At 33.9% G+C, this 20,152-nt stretch overlaps 2 protein-coding genes across 2 annotated transcripts in view; both read right to left on the bottom strand.

Annotated features, from left to right (window-relative positions):
- LOC130050323 (short-chain collagen C4-like) overlaps positions 1–20,152 on the bottom strand; it is a 66,412-nt gene that overhangs the window by 35,678 nt on the left and 10,582 nt on the right. The gene's annotated exons all lie outside the window — the stretch shown is intronic.
- LOC130050317 (uncharacterized) lies at positions 12,055–16,884 on the bottom strand. Its single transcript, XM_056150032.1, has 5 exons — positions 16,798–16,884; positions 15,816–16,056; positions 12,845–12,922; positions 12,510–12,746; positions 12,055–12,360 (listed from the first exon to the last, which is right to left on the bottom strand). The coding sequence occupies exons 1-5, from the start codon at positions 16,846–16,848 to the stop codon at positions 12,116–12,118; spliced, it is 852 nt and encodes a 283-aa protein (XP_056006007.1). The 5' UTR covers positions 16,849–16,884; the 3' UTR covers positions 12,055–12,115.

The raw sequence follows: 20,152 nt of genomic DNA on the forward strand, positions 1-20,152 counted from the left end.
TTTCATATTTAGATTAGTCATGTATCTGTATGTTAGAGGACAATCTGTACAAAAATTTAAAATCTTAAATCAAATATTGAATCACAATTAGGATTACATTGCACAACACTGTAATTAACTATTGTTTTAATATACATCAACTATATTTTGTCTGTAAGAAACCTTTGCTGTTTCATTTTTAGTATTACATTTCGTAACATAATTAAACAGTTAAGTCTTAGAAATCAAAATTGAGCTGTGATATTAAGGCGTCAAATAAAAATTGTGTTTCTGACCCTAAATTAAACACACTACCCCTAGTTTTTAAAATAAACATATATTGTTGAAGAGATCATTGAAGAAACATTGTTTGGGGGACTTGACATCTGTAATTCAATTTTATCTATAGTAAGTAGTTTTAATCAAACTGAATTTAAAAGTTTCATTGACAAGTGAAAATAAGTTCAATAAGACATGATTAATTTGTTTAAATGGAGATTGTGATCAGAATGTTAAAACTTAATTGTTTACAGTTAAAGAAAACAGATACGAATTATATGTCCCAATCTGAATTAAAATTAGACTGTTATAATATTTGACTCGTCTTCGGTACAAGGAAGTGTATCATAGAGAAGTGGGATTCTTTTTCTTTTGCCATTATTTTGACTTACGCAGCAATTTATATTTTTAGCCTAAATTTCAAATCTTAATACATATTTGTGCATGTGTCTGCTTTCAGTGTACTTTTTGGGGACTTTGAGTGATTCACCACCCTCTGAACAAATGTATTTTGAGATCTTCAAAGGAATCCTAGATTTGTCAAGGTATCACATCTTCCTATAATTGAATGTAATGATTATGTTTTCAAGATTTTAATTAAAAGGAGATTATTCTGTCTACAAAGCGATATCATTTTATCTGTCCTTAAATTTTTAACCAAGCTATACTTTGCATGCAGATAATCATATACTTCTTTAAAAAATGTTATAGTATTTAAACATCTTTTTATGTATGGTTGTATATGTACATGTAACAGAACTTATGAAGTACATGTATATGTGTTCAGTGTTTTATTATGTAAAATCTACTTAGGAGTACAACTACATTTACAAATTATGTACATGCATACAAAGGCATAAACACAATTTCTACCTCAAAACTTTCATCAGATACAAGTCAAAAAATTTAAGATTATAAGAATAAAGCTAATAATTATACATGTAGCAGATCTTAGAAATATTTTCATGAAGAGATAAATTATTGTTTATGCTATCATTTTGCCTGCATGTATTTCTGTCTTGGTTTAGTATATAGTACATTTGCAGATGACACACACTGTTTCATGGAATACTGAATCTTAATTATTGACAAATCGTATAATTTCATAATATTACATTTTTTTGTTACATACTAAATAACTGCATGATTTTTTTCCTTTTAGAAGCCATATGTTTTAATTGCTGCCCATCAAATAGTACAGTGTCTTAGTATAAATGGTAAGTATTTTGAAGCATGATGTTACAGTTTGTTTATTATGTCTCTCCTCTTCCAGGGAAATTGAGCACAGGCACTTGTTTCATACATGAGTCCCCCCTCCTTAATAATACCGTTATTATTAAGGAGGGGGACTCATGTATGAAACAAGTGCCTGTGGGATCGAAACATTGTTTTTGTATTTTCTGTATGTCACAAATTCTTGTGAACGCTTCTCCTCCTATATGGCTTATCCGATAGACTTGAAACTTTGTACAATGCTTCATTGCAATATGTAGATGTGCATATTGTTGGGACGGGAGGATCCAGTTATTTTCCTAAAAGTTATAGTGGATCTAAGAGGGGTGGAAGATGTTTACATAGCTTGTGAATGCTTCTCCTCTGATATGGATTATCTGAGTTAGACTTACACTTTCACAATACTTCAATGCCATTTGCAGATTGGCATATATTTTAGGGATAGGAGGATCCAATTGTTTTCTTATAATCTGAGGGGTGGACGGTATAAAATAATTTGTGAAAACTTCTATATGGCTGATCGGGGTTCATAAATGCTTATATTCTTCTGCTCATGCTTTCTCCTAGCTCAATACCATACAGTACAATAAGGGGCAGTTTCATTTGGAGAACTTCCAATTTGGGGAGCTCAGGGAGACATTTGTATTTCCTAATAAACAATCTTTAGTTTCAAATTGTGATCGTGGTATTTTTGTTTCTCTTCTATAAAATGTTAGTTATATTAGATATCTATTTTTAAAAAATCATAAAATATATATGTAAAGTTATAAATAAGAGTTTTCTTTCTGGTAAAACAGGCATAGTGTATAAATCACATAGCAAAGAAAAATTCCAAATCGATTTTAGCTCACATGAGCTGAAAGCTTGAAAGAGCATTTCTGATCAATTTTTGCTGTCATCAGTCCATTTGTACAACCTTTTCAACTTCTTCTCCAGAACCATAGTGTTAATTTCAGCCTAACTTGCCATCCTTCACAGGGGAGATGATCACAAAGTAGGGTGGGGTCATCAAAAGTCTTCTCAAGAACCACAGGGCCAGAAGAGCTGAAATTTACATGCAAGCTTCCTGGCATAGTGCAGATTCAAGTTTGATAACATCATGCCCCCCGGGGGTAGGATGGGGCAACAATTGGGGATCAAAATTTCACATACAAATATATAAGGAAAATCTTTTAATTTAAAAAAAAAATCACTGGACCAGAAAGTCTTACATTTATGTCAAAGCTTCCCGACATAGTGCAGATTTAAGTTTGTTAACTAAGTTTGTTCAAATTATGCCCCCCCCCCCCCCCCCCCCCAGGGGAAGGGTGTGACCACAATAGGGGATCAAAGTTTAACATACAAATATATAGGGAAAATCTTTTTCTCAAGAACCAGTGGGACAACGAAATTTACATTTAAATGAAAGCTTCCTGACATAGTGCAGATTCAATTTTGTAATAATCATGGTTACGGGGTTAAGTTGGGGCCACAATAGGGATCAAAGCTTTACATGCAAATATACAAGGACAATCTTTAAATATGGGCCAAGGTAACTCATGTGATCAATGTGGTCCATGAGCCTCTTGTCTTTAATGCTATTGATACTAAATTGAAACAGAATAGATATCTAGAAGGAGTAATTAAGACAATTAATCAGTATTCATATTTCATACTGGAAAATAAAATTTAACTTATATTGATCATTGTGAATTTTTTTTTCTCTCAGAGATTCATTTTGAGGAAATAGCTGGTGTGCAGTGCACATTCCTAAATGAATTTATCAGTTTACATTAAGGATCTACCTTCAAATCCTGTAATCTGGAATGCTCTAAAGTGCATGTCACAGACTAAAGTTATAAAAATAACTTCAAATTTGTTTAAAGAAATTGTTATAACTTTAAAATGTATGTATATATACTGATATTGAATTAAATTTTATAAAATTTCAGCATCTGATTTTATGTATATATAGACATATTGTAAAGATTTTCCACTCTAAAGGTTTAATTTCTTTAATATTTAAGACTAAAAAAAATCTTTTATGCAGATACAGTGGGGTAACATTGTCTTACTTTTTGATCAATACATATAGAAAAGAAACCTATGTATATTTCAATAAATGTGGAAAATTTTCAACCATTGAATTTCCATTTATGAGCAGTAACTTGTACATAGTACTTCTTAACCAACTTTGATACTGTATAACTATAACTATACCTGCTTGCATGCATTGCAGAGCACAGCCGTAGTAATAATTCACATTTGCTGATGAATTGCTTTAGCATAAATAGTAAAATTGTTATGATCAGTTTTAACTTTATGAAAATGCATATTAGGCTTTTCACAGATATTTTGTAAGATATATAGAAAATATGTATATATTCATATAATTTGTATAAATCCTGCTAATCTAGCTTCTTCCTAAGTGAGGTGTATGGCACGCCATATTTATATCTACCAGGTATTCCTATAAGGATTTCGTATATAATTTATGAAATATCTTCTATTTCTGATAAGATATCTAATAAATCTTATAAGATATATATCTCATATAATTTACTGTTTATAAAATATTTAAGATATATATTATAAATTATGAAAGATATCTCCTAAGCTTTATAAGATATCTTGTATATCAAATGATATCTTATCATGTTTAACAGATATCTTATAAAAATAGAAGGTATTTTAAATTTATTTTAATGATATCTTATAAAACATAAGATATGTTAAATGTTTTATAAGATTTCTCACAAGCTTTATAAGTTATCTTGCATATCTTATAAGATATCTGATAAACATTTTTTTTTTAAAAATATAGCTCAAGCTTTCATATATCTTATAATATACAAGCAAGATATCTTATATGTTTTATGAGATATCTTATAAAAGTAAATTCATATAAAACTTTAGAAGATATCTTGTAAGTTTTATAAGATATCTTATAAAATTTATGAGATATTTTTAAAGAGGAATAAATCTAAAAATAGCATGCTATAGAAGTGTAGTAATAGTATCTAACAATAACATCAATTTTAATTTGTTAAAAACTTACTACCAAAGATAATTTTTTTTATACAAATTCTCCATCAATACATGCATACATGTTTGCAGTTCTGTCTTTACCCTAAATACCACTATAAATGAAAATGGAAGAAAGCAGTCACCCGAATTTCTTTATTTGCATATGTTATAAACAATGGAATTATAACCGTTGCCCCCCCCCCCCCCCCCCCAGACAAAAGAAAAGACCCTCCCCCCTCATGACACGACAGTAAGACTAAATATCAGTTAAACTACAATCTAGATCTTTAAATAAATTTAACTTTCTGAGCTTTTCACTATTTCAATCATCGCCGGTATGACAGTACTTAATTGAATTTTCTACGTAATGATGATACATATCTATTATACAGTATATAGAAAATGACTATAGCTTTGACAGATTTATTTTCGGTTTCCTTCACTGCGGAATTTGACCTAACCTCTAACCTTTTAATGGGTCAAAAAACCCACGTGGTGTAAATTTAAATAACAATAACGTTAGTAGGGGTGTGTAAGATCGAATGAAACTTATTGGTTGTTTTATAATAATGTTAAGTATAATATTTTCTACAATTTTACGTTCTGTAGTAATTTTCTTGAGATCGATTAGGTGAACAACGTGAACAAGCATACGATATGTCCCCGAGTAAAACATTACTTAACCGCCGAGTTTCACCTAAAAAAAAAACTATTTGGTAAACAATGCGCACCCCTTTCTCACACCAAAAATCCCTACATTTTGATTTTGAATTTTTTCCCCGGACCCTCACCCTTTTTAAGAGGAGACAAGCCCCTCCCGCACTCTTCCCCTCGTCGCAATGCGACTCGGCCGTCTACTTTCAGCAGCCGGACTAGTCACAAATCAGCAGGACTAGTCAATTATAGATTCTAGTAGTCCTTTTCACTAGTATAGTGAAAAAACTTAGTGTCAAAAACTGATTAGATCTTACACCTTTCATTATTTTGACAATTGCTGGAAAATATAAATATCTTTGACTGACGGCATTATATGTGCTGATGCACTGTCATAGTGATTGACGTTGGTACTGTTAATAGACAGTCTCTGCTTCATTCATCATTAGAAACTGGCCGAAAAGGAATTGTTGAATGCTTTATTAGACAGGGAAACCAAGGTTGTTTTCATATCTCCGACTAAATCGGCATGTATCAAAAGTCAGAAGGGGGGGGGGTAAAAATATACGATCCTCTCCCATGCGGACTTCGGACGTGGTTTGAGACAATGAATATGATTTTTGATTCAAACTATTTTCCTTTGCGTAAATACTAATGCATTGAAAGATTTGTTATATAAAGATAATTGTCAGGAGCCTGTATATTTTTTTTTTCAAATAAAGAGTGTAATTAATAGATGCAAGTGTATATGCTAAAACTTTGAATATAATACCGACAAGATATTTTTTATTAGGTTTTTCATGGTGTCAGTGTCAACTCTTGTGTAGAATTTATCACAGTGTTTGTAAATCTTATCATATCCTATAAGGTTTACATTCGGTCCATGTGTTGAATTAAAAAAAACAACAACTTTTCAAGTTCGATTTATAATATTTCTTTTCACATATATTCTGGATGAATTTCATGTTCTTTTTACTATATGTACAATCCAATGTAACATTGGTTAGTGCGTGTTCCTTCGCTGAAAACATTTAATTAGTGCGCTAAAAAAAAAAACAACGAAAGAAGTGTACATATACACACAATAATAACTTAAGGTAACCACGAGCTACGTACATATATGATATTCATTAAATTTAGATTAAAATACTGCAAATTGGATGCAAATGTAAATGCAATGTTAAAATTGAATGAATATATATGGGTTGCTTTACAATTCTTAGATACAATTACACTAATCGTCCTTCAATTCACAGCATCCAGCGCATCCTATCATCTACAATTGATTAAAACTTCTGAAAAAAATAAATTAAACTTTTCAAATAAAAATCATAGTGCACATTTGTTTAATAAAACTTTGAGCATATGGCGACATAAATTGGATTATTTTCATATTTAGCTCATGACATAGCTTTCTTGTTCATGACGTTGCATAAGGTAACGTCAAAATGGCACAACGTTATCGTAAACTATACTGTATTTACATATGTATTATATATAAGTAAAGCTTTTTACGAAGACATCATAATCATTTTATGGAAGTATACACCACATGAAGGAATTTTAAGGAATATCATTTAATTTGGACGCGGGGCCAAATTTGGCCCCAAACATACCTTGTCCTTTATGTCATCAATTTATGATACCTCTATATTTATAACAGATATTATTCATTGATTCAATGAGAGAGAGAGAGAGAGAGAGAGAGATAGAGAGAGAGAGAGAGAGAGAGAGAGAGAGAGGGGGGGGGGTGGGTGTAGAATCGCTCACATCGCTCACATCGCTCACCTGAGTCACCTTGGTTCATATCTGAAGACTTTCCATATATATTTGCATGTAAAACTGTAGTCCCTATTATGGCCCAAACTACTCTTTGGAAACTTGAATCTGCACTATGTCAGAAAGCTTTCATGTAAATGTCAACTTCTTTGACCCAATGGTTCTTGAGAAGAAGATTTTTAAAGCTTTTTCCTATATTTGTATGTAAAACTTTGTCCCCCCCCCCACTTGTGGCCCCACCCTACCCCCCGGGGCCATAACTTGAATTTGCATAATGTCAGAAAGTTTTCTTGTAAATATCAGCTTTTCTAATTCAGTGGTTATTGAGAAAAAGATTTTAACTATATATTTGTATGTAAAACTTTGATCCCCCTTGTGGCCCTATCCTACCCCCGGGGGCCATGAATTGAACAAACTTGAATCTGCATTATGTCAGGAAACTTTCATGTAAATCTCAGTTTTTCTGGCTTAGTGGTTCTTGAGAAGAAGATTTTTAAAGTTTTTCCCTATATATTTGTATGTAAAACTTTGACCCCCCCCCCCTTGAGTCCCCATCTTATCTCCGGGGGCCATGATTTGAAGAAACTTAAATCTGCACTATGTCAGAAAATCTTCATGTAAAAATCAGCTTTTCTGGATCAGTGGTTCTTGAGAAGAAGATTTTTAAAGATTTTTCCTACATATTTGTATCTAAAACTTTGATCCCCCGTTGTGGCCCCATCCTACCACCGGGGGCCATGATTTGAACAAACTTGAATTTGCAATATGTCAGTAAGCTTTCAGGGAAATTTCAGCTCTTCTGGCCCAGTGGTTCTTGAGAAGATTTTTCAATGACCCCACCATATTTTTGCATTTTTGTGATTATCTCCCCTTTGATTTGAAAGAGACATGACCCTTCATTTGAACAAACTTGAAAGTCCTTCACCCATGGATGCTTTTGGCCATGTTTGGTTAAATTGGCCCAGTGGTTCTGAAGAAGTCGAAAATGTGAAAAGTTTAACAGACAGACGGACAGACAGACAGACAGACGAGGGACAAAAAGCGATCAGAAAAGCTCACTTGAGCTTTCAGCTCAGTTGAGCTAAAAAGCATGGACAGGTAGATTTCTACCATGTTCTGTCTCTGTGTATTTCTTTGAGTGTCATGGGATATAGCAATTAACACCTTGGTAGACCATGTTCACTCCAGGTAATACCATCTGTTTAGATTAGGCTCCGCCTACATTTTCACTGACGTACGGTCATGAGATGGGTCTTTAATACTGGTTAAAGTGGAAATTGATTTTTACAGAATTTCGGTCAAATCTATCAAAATACTCTTTCAGCATGTTAATATGACAAACTCGTTTTTCTTTAGAGCCGGCCAGATGTCTTAACTACATAGTTTGCATCGTTAAGCTTGTTTTCAATTTCAAAAGGACCTTAATATCTAGTCCACAAAGGATGACCAGGAACAGGTAAAAATACAAGAACATGATCATCTGGTTTAAAGACTTTGTTCCTAGCATTTTTGTCATACAAAACTTTCATTGCAGCTTGTGAACTCTTGAGTGCTAATTTACAAGCATTATGAAGTCTCTCTTTTAAATTTGATATATAGTCTAAAGATTAAAAGCACTAGTTTCAGTTAGCCATTTTTTTCCAGCTATTTCAAAGGACCTCTAACTGTATGGCCAAACACTTATTTAAAGGGACTGAATCCTAGAGCCCATTGAACTGCTTCTCTTGCAGGAAAAAACAACAACAAAACACAAGGTGAACTCCTTCATTCCAGTCTTTATTATGCTGATAAAAATATGTTTTCATCATAGTTTTAAGGGTTTGATGCAAGCATTCAAGTGCCCCCTGAGACTCAGGACGATAAACAATAGACTTCTATTGTCTAACACTTAAGTCATGCAAGACCTGTTGAAAAAACCCTGACATAAGATTTGAACCTTGGTCTGACTGAATAGCCTTGGACACTCCTAAAAAACCGAAAAACTTGGTAAGAGCCTTGATTATGGTTTTCGCCTTAATATTCCTAAGAGGTATAGCTTTAGGGAATCGAGTGGACGTACACATGACAATACGTAAATACTGGTTCCCTGACCTAGTTTTTGGTAAGGATCCTAACCAATCTACTATCTGGCAAACATGACAAGACTTGCAAAATTCAGAAACATCCTTTCTTAGCTTAGGCGAATACAAATTACTACAAATTACGTTACAAGTCTTATGGACTCCTAAATGACCTGACATGGGTGTATCGTGAGCCAAACACATGATGTCCCTATGATATATCATTGGGACACTATCTGGTGAACGGCCCGCCACATCTCATGTGATGGTGCATCAGGTGCTCGTCATTTTCGCATAAGGATCCCATCGTTGGTATAGAAACACTCTTCAACTTTGGCGGCCTCTTCTGGGAGAAGTGCACTTTTTCTGAGGGTCTTTATTTTCCTCGGACAATAGTTGTTCTCTACTAAGAGTGGCCTTGCCCTGGCCTTTCTGTATATTTGGATCATCATCCTCACGAATTTCAGCGGAGACTCACTGTTATATGGTTGTTTGTTTTCATGTGAACTGCCATCAAGATCAGACAGGAAAGTGTCACTGAGGTCAATTTCCTAAGATGGACCAGCTGTGTTGAGGGGTTGAAGAGCTAGAGTAAGCATCGACTTCTTTCCTTCTGGTTATCGATCTAGTAAAAGCACAAACTGGATATATGTCGTCGTTTTTTTCATCGAACGCGACATTGGAAACGATTTTCTCACAAACTATAGGGTCTGGTATGGCTTTGTTACCGGATAAACCGTTGCCTAGCAACATGGGAACGCCTTGAACAGAAAGAAAATGGTTTCCTATCATTTCCAAATCCTGTACAAGCATGTGGCTGCGGTTTGTCGATGTCATTTTTTTTTAAGCTTAAAGCATTCACTAATCAGAACCAATGTAGGGTGGTGACTGGGAAGTATATTCAAACTTTGAAGCATTCTTTTTATCTGAGTCTACACTCTCTGATGAACTACTAACTTGAGATTTTGCTACAATTTTTTTCTTATAAGAGAGATTATAAATATATGAAATAACTGCGACTTCCTCAAGAGTTCTGACATTCTTATCTTCTAAATGTGTTCTCAAATCTTGATGAACATATTCCTTATAAAAACTCTTCTACTGAGATGAGTTGATGAATATTGTTAAAGTTGTCATTAATTCTATTAGATCTCAACCATTGATCAAATAAATCTTTTTCTCTTGCAAACTCTACATATGTTTGATTGTCAAATGTTCTGTATTTTCTGAATTTTTGTGTGTACACTTCAGGTTTTAATTCATAACCTTTTACAATCGCGGCCTTGACCTTGTCATACTCTGAACTATCCGCTAGGAAGAGCGCCGAGTAAACATTGATCGCTTTGCCAACCAAATCACTTTGTAACAAAGTCGACCAAACATCTCGCAATCATTTAACATTTTCGACAGGGGATGCTTACTCCTCCTAGGCATTTCCCCCCCACTGTTGGTGTGTCCAGGAGTCCGTGTTTGCCCAACCTTTTATTTTGTATTGTTTTAGGAGTTATGAGATTGATCACTGTTCGTTATCTTCACCTTTCACTTTCTTAAAATGCCGAAAATATTAATACCCTGATTATTCTTGAATTTGCGGTACTAACCTGATATGTTTAGCTGCATTGAATTAAGTTTTGACAGGTACAATTTTCGATTCCTTTTGTATTTTTAATTTTTCTAATTCAAATTGTTCTAGGCGTTCTCTCTTTCTGCTCTTTTGGTGTCTAATTGCATTTTTCCCGCTCATATTGTGTTTATATTTCCTTTCTCTTTCTACCCTGTCATTATCTTTTTCTCTTTCAGCACGTTCTTCACTTCCATTTTTAGTTTCATTTTCTCAATTTGCATTTTCTGACTTTCTCTTTCTCTTTCTAATTTCATTTTCTCTAATTCTAACTGAAATTCGAATTCTGACATTTTTGTTGGTTCAACTGATCGTTTTGCAAAATTGTTTGACTCAAAAACATGTTCTTCTACAAGTGTTTTAGCGAGCGTAACTTTGATATCTTGTTTACGCATTGTGAATTAAGCTCTAACCGAAGTGTACAGCTAAACGTGGTAACTCATTTTTTTTAATGCATCGAACACCTGAACAATTGGCAAGTCAAGAATTGAAGCATTTTATGTTTGATAGAACTTCATTTTGTGAAATTCATCAACAATTAATATTCTAACATTGGGAATAATAGTCCAAAATACAGATATATCGGGCAAGTGATTTACAAATAACCAAATAAGAGGACAAAAGTGATCATGTGTGTACATTTTGGTATCCTACATCATCATTTACCCATTCCTTGTACCTAAAACATTACATTTTATTGTGTAGATTTGCAACATGAGTTACAAATTACCACAACCCTTTTGTATAACTAAATACACACTTTGTTTGATGTATATGAAATCAAATCGTTGTGATTAAAACGAAATAGTAGCAATACTCCCGCATTAGAATTTCAGAGAATGAAAAAAAAAAGTTTGATAAAACCTGATTATGTCATTCATGCAATATACATGTATCGCCCGAAATTAGTATACTCGTGTTATATTTAAGGTCTGATGTTCAACTAATGAAAGGCGAATATAAAGAACAGTGATTAGTTTCATAAATCCCACAAGCAATACAAGAAAACAATTGGGGAAACACGGACCCTGGACATACCAGAGGTGGGATCATGTGCCAAGGAGGAGCAAGCTTCCTTTGCCACAAGCCCTATGTCTTGATCCGGTAAACGGAGTACTACGTGGTCAAAATAGTGTGCAAAAGGCATAACACTTGTGGTTTGAAATTATATCCTTTGTGCAATTTTACAGTGTGTAGGTGTATTTCATAAGACTGAAATTAAACGATCTCAGTTACTGTGGAACAAATTTAAAAATGCAAAGAACACAAATATTTCATTTGGATCAGATTGGAAATACTTTGTTTGATATCTGCCAACACATTGTTGTTTTAAAAGAATTGTGAGCGATGCAATGAAGCAAATATAAGACATTTCGACGAAATAGAATATATCATTATTCTTATCATTCCCTCAATCAAGTTTGGAAAAGAATAACACAGCTATTAATTCTGAAACCAATCTCTTTATTGTGTGGAAATATTTCAATTGTCCTATCCGATAACTCTATGCCTTGGAGCAGACAGCACATACAAGTTCCCGCCCGTTTACGTACGGTGGACATTTCAATGATCCACATCTTGCCTCCACAGAATAGAAAAGATAGCCATCATGACCAGAATGACCCCCAGTAACAGTATCAGGGTTCCTATCCACACATTTGTACGTTGTGGCAGCAGCATGATTATGATACCCCGCCATTAGATAGCCATCGTATTCCAATTTCCAACCTTTGTAACAAGTTTTCCTTGCTAAAGTAACGAGAAACAACAGTTAGATGTTTACTATTTTGGAGACTATTTTGTATATTCTTTATCTTTGATATCTGTGTGAATTTTTAAGGTTGGTTAAATCATCATCTATTGAATATTAGGAATGGCATCAATTGGTTCAAACGTACCGGGGAATACTCTAAGAACAGATTTATTATGTACCAGGCAGACAGCGCACGGTACGTCATGGTCATGGAGTCTATGCAAGTTACTCAGAGAATTGCCAGTTTCGTATTCGGCTCCATATACATAAGCTTTATAGCCGTTCGTTCCATCTTTGTACCGGCCCCATTCAGGATCTCTTGGTAAACAAAGGGGATCAACAGCCGCTCCCGAGTGGGAATAATATGACCCACCTGTAAATCCTGTCAAATAAGGATTATTTTTACATGAGTATTGCCACATTGCAATATATCAATTCATGACAGAAAATCCAGTTCCTCTTATCTCCATGTACACTTACCAGAAAGAACCAGCTCAGCATTCGAGGGACATGTTTTCTTTCCCCATCTTGTATAAACAACGCTTCTGTTTCTTCTACCTGTATAAAAAAGACAATAAAAGCAACAACTTGATGTTCTTCAAAAAGGGGACTGCAAGACTTAGACCATAAAAGTGTGTTTCTAACAGACTTAATATTCTGGGTTGAAATGAAAATGTGCTTTTAAACAATTTTTACATCCCTATATCATGATCAAGTAAACGGATTAATCAGAGTCATTATAGCGAGTCTATAAAATTTTCAAGAATATTGAACTTTCCATAATTCAAACATGATAGTGATCACTTTTATCGATGTAAATAAAAATAATAACTGAATTATGAAAAATTATCGAATGTAATATGATAACTTCTGTTTTAGTAAAATTAAAACCCAACCATTGAAATGAATTGATTTTCATTTTGAATATATATTATCTCTAACAATAACATTTTCTCCGTCCAAAATCGCATTCATGTCTAGTGATCAGTCCTTCAAAACATTACTTTGTTAAACACAATTTTTATTCTACGCACAGGTACTCTTAATTGTACATCAAATAGATCCAGAAAAGGGGTGGAAGTGGGTATCTAAAATAAAATATGTGAAATTTTCTGTGCTATATTTTAAATATTTCAGTTAGGGTAGTTATATTTATTCAACAGTTCACTGCTATTTCCGTGCTTTATTTAAAATATTTCAGATGCAATCTGTATCTTGTATGATTCTTTGAAATGTACATTTGCGTTAAATAGCAGTATCCCATTTCCATTCTCAATGACCCTGTAGCATGCAAGGTGAAGATAACGAACAGTGATCAATCTCATAACTCCTATAAGCAATAAAAATAGATAGTTGGGCAAACACGGACCCCTGGACACACCAGAGGTGGGACCAGGTGCCTAGGAAGAGTAAGAATTCCCTTGTGACCGGTCACACCCGCTATGAACCCTATATCTGATCAGGTAAACGGAGTTATCCGCAGTCAAAATCAGTGCACCAAGAACGGCTTAACAATAGGTATGAAACACGTCAGACAGCATTTGACCCAATGCGAGGTTGTATTGACGAACTATATCGTTATAACGACCATAGAACTTGCGAAATGCTGACTTCAATCGAGACTATTAAAACCCCTGTACCATCAACTTGTTTGTCAGTAGCTTACCTCGATTTAAAAAAACTGACTATACGCAAAACAAGCTCTTGCATATCGATTCAGTTGAGATATATAAACACCATATGCAGGTGATAATGGAACATTGTTATATAAATATGGGAAGTTGACGACGGAGAAGCTGAAATCATCCCATTTGTCATATAGTTGAGTTGTCAGTTTGCCGTTAATGTCTACTTTCAATAGAATATCTAAGTATGAAGCAGAAGTGGAGGACTCTGTAGTGCCCTTTATTTCGAGCACACAGGGATATATCAAATCGACATATGAATGAAAGCTATTATTGTTCATAGACAAAACGTCATCGATATATCTAATTGTCGAATTGAAGGCCACAGCGAGATATTTTTTCTTCTCACGTAGAAGTTTTTGAATAAATTCTGCTTCATATGAATATAGAAACAGGTCAGCTAACAAAGGAGCACAATTTGTGCCCATGGGGATTCCAACAGACTGTTGAAAGACCTGATTACCAAAGACCACGAAGATATTGTCAATGAGGAACTCTAGCATATTTTTTATTTCAACTTCAGAATACTTGTGCGTGGAATCAAAGTTGTGTTTAACAAAGTAAGTTTTCGAATGACTGATCACTATATATGATTATTTTCGTTTTCCGTTTTTGTTGAAGATGCAGCTGTATATGATGTCAAAAAGTGTAGTCTTTAATTTATCGTGAAGAATAGTCGTGTATAGTGTTGAAAAGACATAGGTTTTAATGTTATTGATTTGGGGAAAATTCTGCCCTATATCCTGATAAATATATATGTATAGGTCTGATAAAAAAAACCATACAAACCACTAAAATGACCAACGACACGAAGAAACAGTTTGTCAAATTTGTGGGACGACTTCTCATTTCTTCAGGACAAACGAAAATAATTACAGAATGTGGGAAATATTAAAGAGAGAGTGATGATAAAACAACAAAAACTACATGTGAATACATCTAGCACTGCAACTAAACTAAATCTACAAACGTATTTACATCGCAGAATGTATGTTTTGGGGGTTTTAGGCTTGCCAATCAATGTTCAAAGCGGAGCGAATTAGGGCATGCCCTATTCGTCAAAAGAGCTGATCAAGAATGTACGAAGTAGTAATAAGTAGAAATAATAGACTTAATTAATTTCAGGTAGAACGAGTTAAGAGTATTACGTTGATATATAAATAGTAAAGTTAACTCGTAACCGGAGAAATTCTATTTTACGTGTACAAGATACATATCTATATAAGGGTGGATCCAGAGGTCCGGATCCCCCCTTTTATGCGGACGGGAATTTTCTATTTGATTCATTTTTAACAATACGTTGAGTCGAAATTCTATGAGAGGTGGATACTTTCATATAATGAATTTCAAGATTGTGGATTTAATTTGTTTGACCTTAATAAATGTATTTAGGTTATATATGCATATTTGTTCTTAGGAAATAACGCTCAAAAGTATGTGGATTTGATAAATATTGCAAGCAATCTGATAGTCACTTGATTTTTCATTTCAAATAATTATAATTGATTAAAAAATAATTGTTTACATTTTCCTGTCTGTTACCCGGTATTATACAAATAAAAAATTACAGATATACTTAATCTTTTTGTATTATTTCAATTATATGACGACTTTGTATCTCATCTTGTTTTAAATCCTTTGTTAAAGTATGTTGTTTTTGACCAGTTAGAAGTCCTTAGTGTACAAAATGCATTAAAGAAGCATATAGATATAACGGGGGAACTAAGCCGAATTGATTGATGAAAAAGTATAGTATAGTCATGTACCTTTTTTCTCAAAATCAGCTTTCGTTTGTTCCTTGAATACATTCATAGATCGCTGCATGGTATTTGTGAACCTTAGGAACTCCTGCTTCAATGCTTTAATTTGATAATCTCCGAGAGCGGACGACAATTGTCCAGACAGGAAGCCATGTAAGATGTCTTTGCAGCTTCCAGTTTGTGTTTCAACGTGTGAAACATGGACCATCAGTAGGAAGGTTGGTAAAATCATCATTTTATATGTAATCTAACAAAAAGGGAAATATTAATAAGTATGCTAATAATTATTTTCAACCTACGCTGTATCATCACCAAACAAACAGATATAGATAATGTTCTATAACATACAAGTGCATTATAGTATTCAACACGTATTACCGATACGTGGAAAGTATCTGCAAGGCTTACAACACTAATACAGCGGTGGGTCCAGGGAATCAAAACAGAATACGATATTGAAGGTCACGTATGCGAAATGAAAAACCTCAAAACATTTCATCAAATTATTTTCATTTCTGAATGTTAGAAAATTTATGTGAGAAAGATGGGACCCAAGAAAATCGTTTTGAAGGTTTCAGAAATAGAGCTTTCGAAATTTTCCATTGAATGAAAGGTGAAGATATCGAACAGTAATCAATGAAATGCATAACATATCCTATACATGTATTCATTCGATTTAGACAATTTACACGTTGAATTGGAAAGGGAAAATGTCAAACGCACTTAATTGGTATGATCAATTTTAAGTTTGATTTTGTAAACAAAAAAACCAATTAAGCAAATCATATTGAAATGCATTGTTGGCTTTCAAGTATGATACAAATGTCTTTCCTGGAGGAAGCAAAAATTTCGAAACTAAAACCACATCACAATTTTCATAATCCAGATCAATAAACTGACTGGTTCTTGGGAATGTATTGGATATGTACTTTCTTAATTATGGACAACTTCATTTATGTTGATAAGAAAGTAATATGTATACACTTACATCTTGAGTTATTTTCCAGAATAAGAAATCATACATGCATTTATTACACATGCACCAGTCTCAATGAAAAAGTTTTAGGACATATATGTTGGTAACAATATGACGCATTCCATATATATGGTTCGTGACAGAATAATCTCATTAAAATGTAACTAGATACTAACAATAGTATATACGATCACTGTTTGTTTTCATCACTTGTCCATGGACACAATAACTGAATTATACGTTTTCTAATATATGTTTGCCTTGATAACTAACCTAATTGAAATGAAATATTTGTAGTGAACGTTTGCTCTGCAGACATAAATGACAGAACATGCAGTGATATTAAACTGATTTGTTGATTTGTTTTAGAAAAGGTCTTCTCTGGCATACATATAGATAAGTACATTCTTCATTCAGAAAAGTGTTAAATACCATTGTACTCGTGCCAATGATTCTACATTCTTTCTCTTGGAATTAAAAAAAATTCGTGATATCGGTGATATACGGGTATGGAACAAAGTGTGCTGCTACGTAAATGTATTATTGTAATTGTAATTATCAAAGATGAAATGCAGCAGTAGATATGGGGCTCATAGCGGGTGTTTGCCCAACTATCTATTTTGTATTGATTATAGGAGTTATGAGATTGTTCACAGTCCGTTATCTTCGCCTTTCTTCTGACATATTTAATACCAACTGTTAGACCTTTCTTTGCAAATTTATTTTGTTTGAGGAGTTCGCGGTTTGTCTGATAGTATTTATGAAATTGATCACTGTCCGTTATCTTTACTTTTGCATGGTATTATAGGTAAGAAGATATACGACTATGTCAATATCTGGTCTTAAAATGAGTAGAATGCAAAATAGGTTGATGTCAATACTTTTCGTAAGAGGTTCATATCCATGAGCAATAACACTAATCTCATTAAGTGCTCAATAAGCATACATGTATGTATAACAATACGGATGACGTCACAGTTGGCGAAAAAACAACTGATCAAAAACTCATATCACATATCAGGCCAGCGCTCAAAAATGCATATCAAACACGAAATCATGTATTCTCTCATAACAACTCTGTGTTTACTCGCTTGTTACCAGACGAAAACAAATATCTGCCCTTGGGCCTTTGGGCAAGAAACGATCACTTACTTGCGAACTGAAAGTAGTGGAAAAAAAGGTAATTGAAAACCATTGCGTGTAATGAATGATCAGTAGAGGTTTTTAAAGCAAGTTCTGCAATGATAGTTACAACGCTTAGTATTATCAAAGTACGAAATTCAAAACAGTAGATTTTTGGTCACATGAAAGATGAGGATAACGAACAGTGATCAATCTCATAACTCCTATAAGGAATACAAATATATATTATTACTACAGTAACTTGATCCGAAGAGTCGGATCACGTCGAGTTGACAGGCGAGAATCATCAGATCACACGAGACGCGAAGCGTGCAGTTTGATCTGATGATCCGTGCCTGTGAACGAGACGTGATCCAACTCTTCGGATCAAGTTGCTGTAGTAATGATAAATTTATTATATACCCTCATGCATTTTAAATCCATCTTTATGAGATAATAAATGTAATCCAAATTATCAAAAATACAGACATACAGTGAAATTATGTTTTGTGTACTCAGTTTTGTTTGTGATGAGGCCAATATTTTAAGCAAAAAAAACAAAACAAAAAAAAAAACAAAAAAAAAAAACGTTGCGTTGATGCATTCTGACATCATTGTGACGTTATCAGCTTCCACGAATACTGATACCGAATCAGAAAACCACAGGGTGGTGATCCGGATCACACGCTGTGAAATCCACAGTATCAAAGAACAATACATTGATGGGTATATAATAAAAAATAAATAGTTGGGCAAGCATGGACCCCTGGACACACCAAAGGTGGGATCAGGTGCCTAGGAGGAGTAAGCATCCCCTGTCACATGTACGTCTGCCAGACTCAAGACCCACCTTCCCTCTTAGATCCCTCTTGCTGGTGCTCTGTATACAATAATACAATACGATACAACAATACAATAACTCAATGCAATAAGTTCCTGAATATGTCATACCTCTAAAAAAGCTACATTATTATTCATATAATGAAGCTAACCAACCAAACATTTCGGTTGAGCATCACTGAAGAGACATTATTTGTCGAAATGCGCATCTGGTGCATCAAAATTGGAACCGTATAAGTTTTACATTATGACCCCTGGGTCGAGGCCTCTGCTGGTGGACTGTTAGTCCCCGAGGGTCTCTACAGCCCAGTAGCTAAGTACTTCGTTACTAGCTTGAAAATACGGATGTATATTTAATTGCTGTTATAAAATTTAGAAATTCATTTCAAAATTAAGAATTATCTCCCTCATGCATAGCTCTTATCCTTGGACGAATTAGGCTCCACTTGTTTGGCACGCTGTTTTTGGCTATATTTAGCTCTAAAACTTCATAGTTATTTCGGATTTCAAACATTTCGGTTGAGCATCACTGAAGAGACATTATTTGTCGAAATGCGCATCTGGTGCATCAAAATTGGTACCGTATAAGTTTTACATAGTGTAAAACTTATATGGTACCAATTTTGATGCACTCTGAACCCATTCGAATACGTTTTCGGAATATTGATTTGAACAAATAGAATTTTACTACAAACAAAATCGACATAAGCTATGAAACTTATTCACTTTAGCAGCACATGTTAATAAATATACACTGTTGATATATTTCAAAGTAAAGTTCAAGTCCACTGTGAGATATTTTTTCTATATATAATGTAAAGAAATCTAGTCTCTGATTTATCTGAAGAATAGTTGTGTAATATCGTACGTTTTGATACTTTTCTAACGAAAGTTTTGTAATTTCAAAATTAATGCACGTTCATATCAAGCTTTTAACTACAGCAAATCGGATCAAATGTTTATTTTTAAGTGTATCAAAGTCTTTGCCATAGTAAATCGAAAGATCAAACTGATTTGTATTGTCATTCAAAGTTCCACATATTTCATAGTACAACTCTATACTGTATTATACTTAAATACAATTTCCCTCTAAGATGGTGTAAAGCTTATACGGTACCAAATTTGATGCAACAGATGCACACCTCGACAAATCATGTCTCCCCAGTGATGCCCAAACGAAACGTTTGAAACCCGAAATAACAATGAAGTTTTAGAGCTATCATATGGACAAACTGGTGTATTGTAATTACAAAACCTTCAAAATAAGAACTTCAGAGGAAATTGGGTCAATCTGCCTCTCTATGCTATCAATGACAGTACCCAAACACTTGTACCTGTTACTCCAATTTCTTGATCCGCCCATGTAAAATAAGTCCGTTTTCTCATACAGTATTTGGTCGCAAGT

The sequence above is a fragment of the Ostrea edulis genome, chromosome 9 (assembly GCF_947568905.1).
Source record: "Ostrea edulis chromosome 9, xbOstEdul1.1, whole genome shotgun sequence".
Taxonomy (NCBI): domain Eukaryota; kingdom Metazoa; phylum Mollusca; class Bivalvia; order Ostreida; family Ostreidae; genus Ostrea; species Ostrea edulis.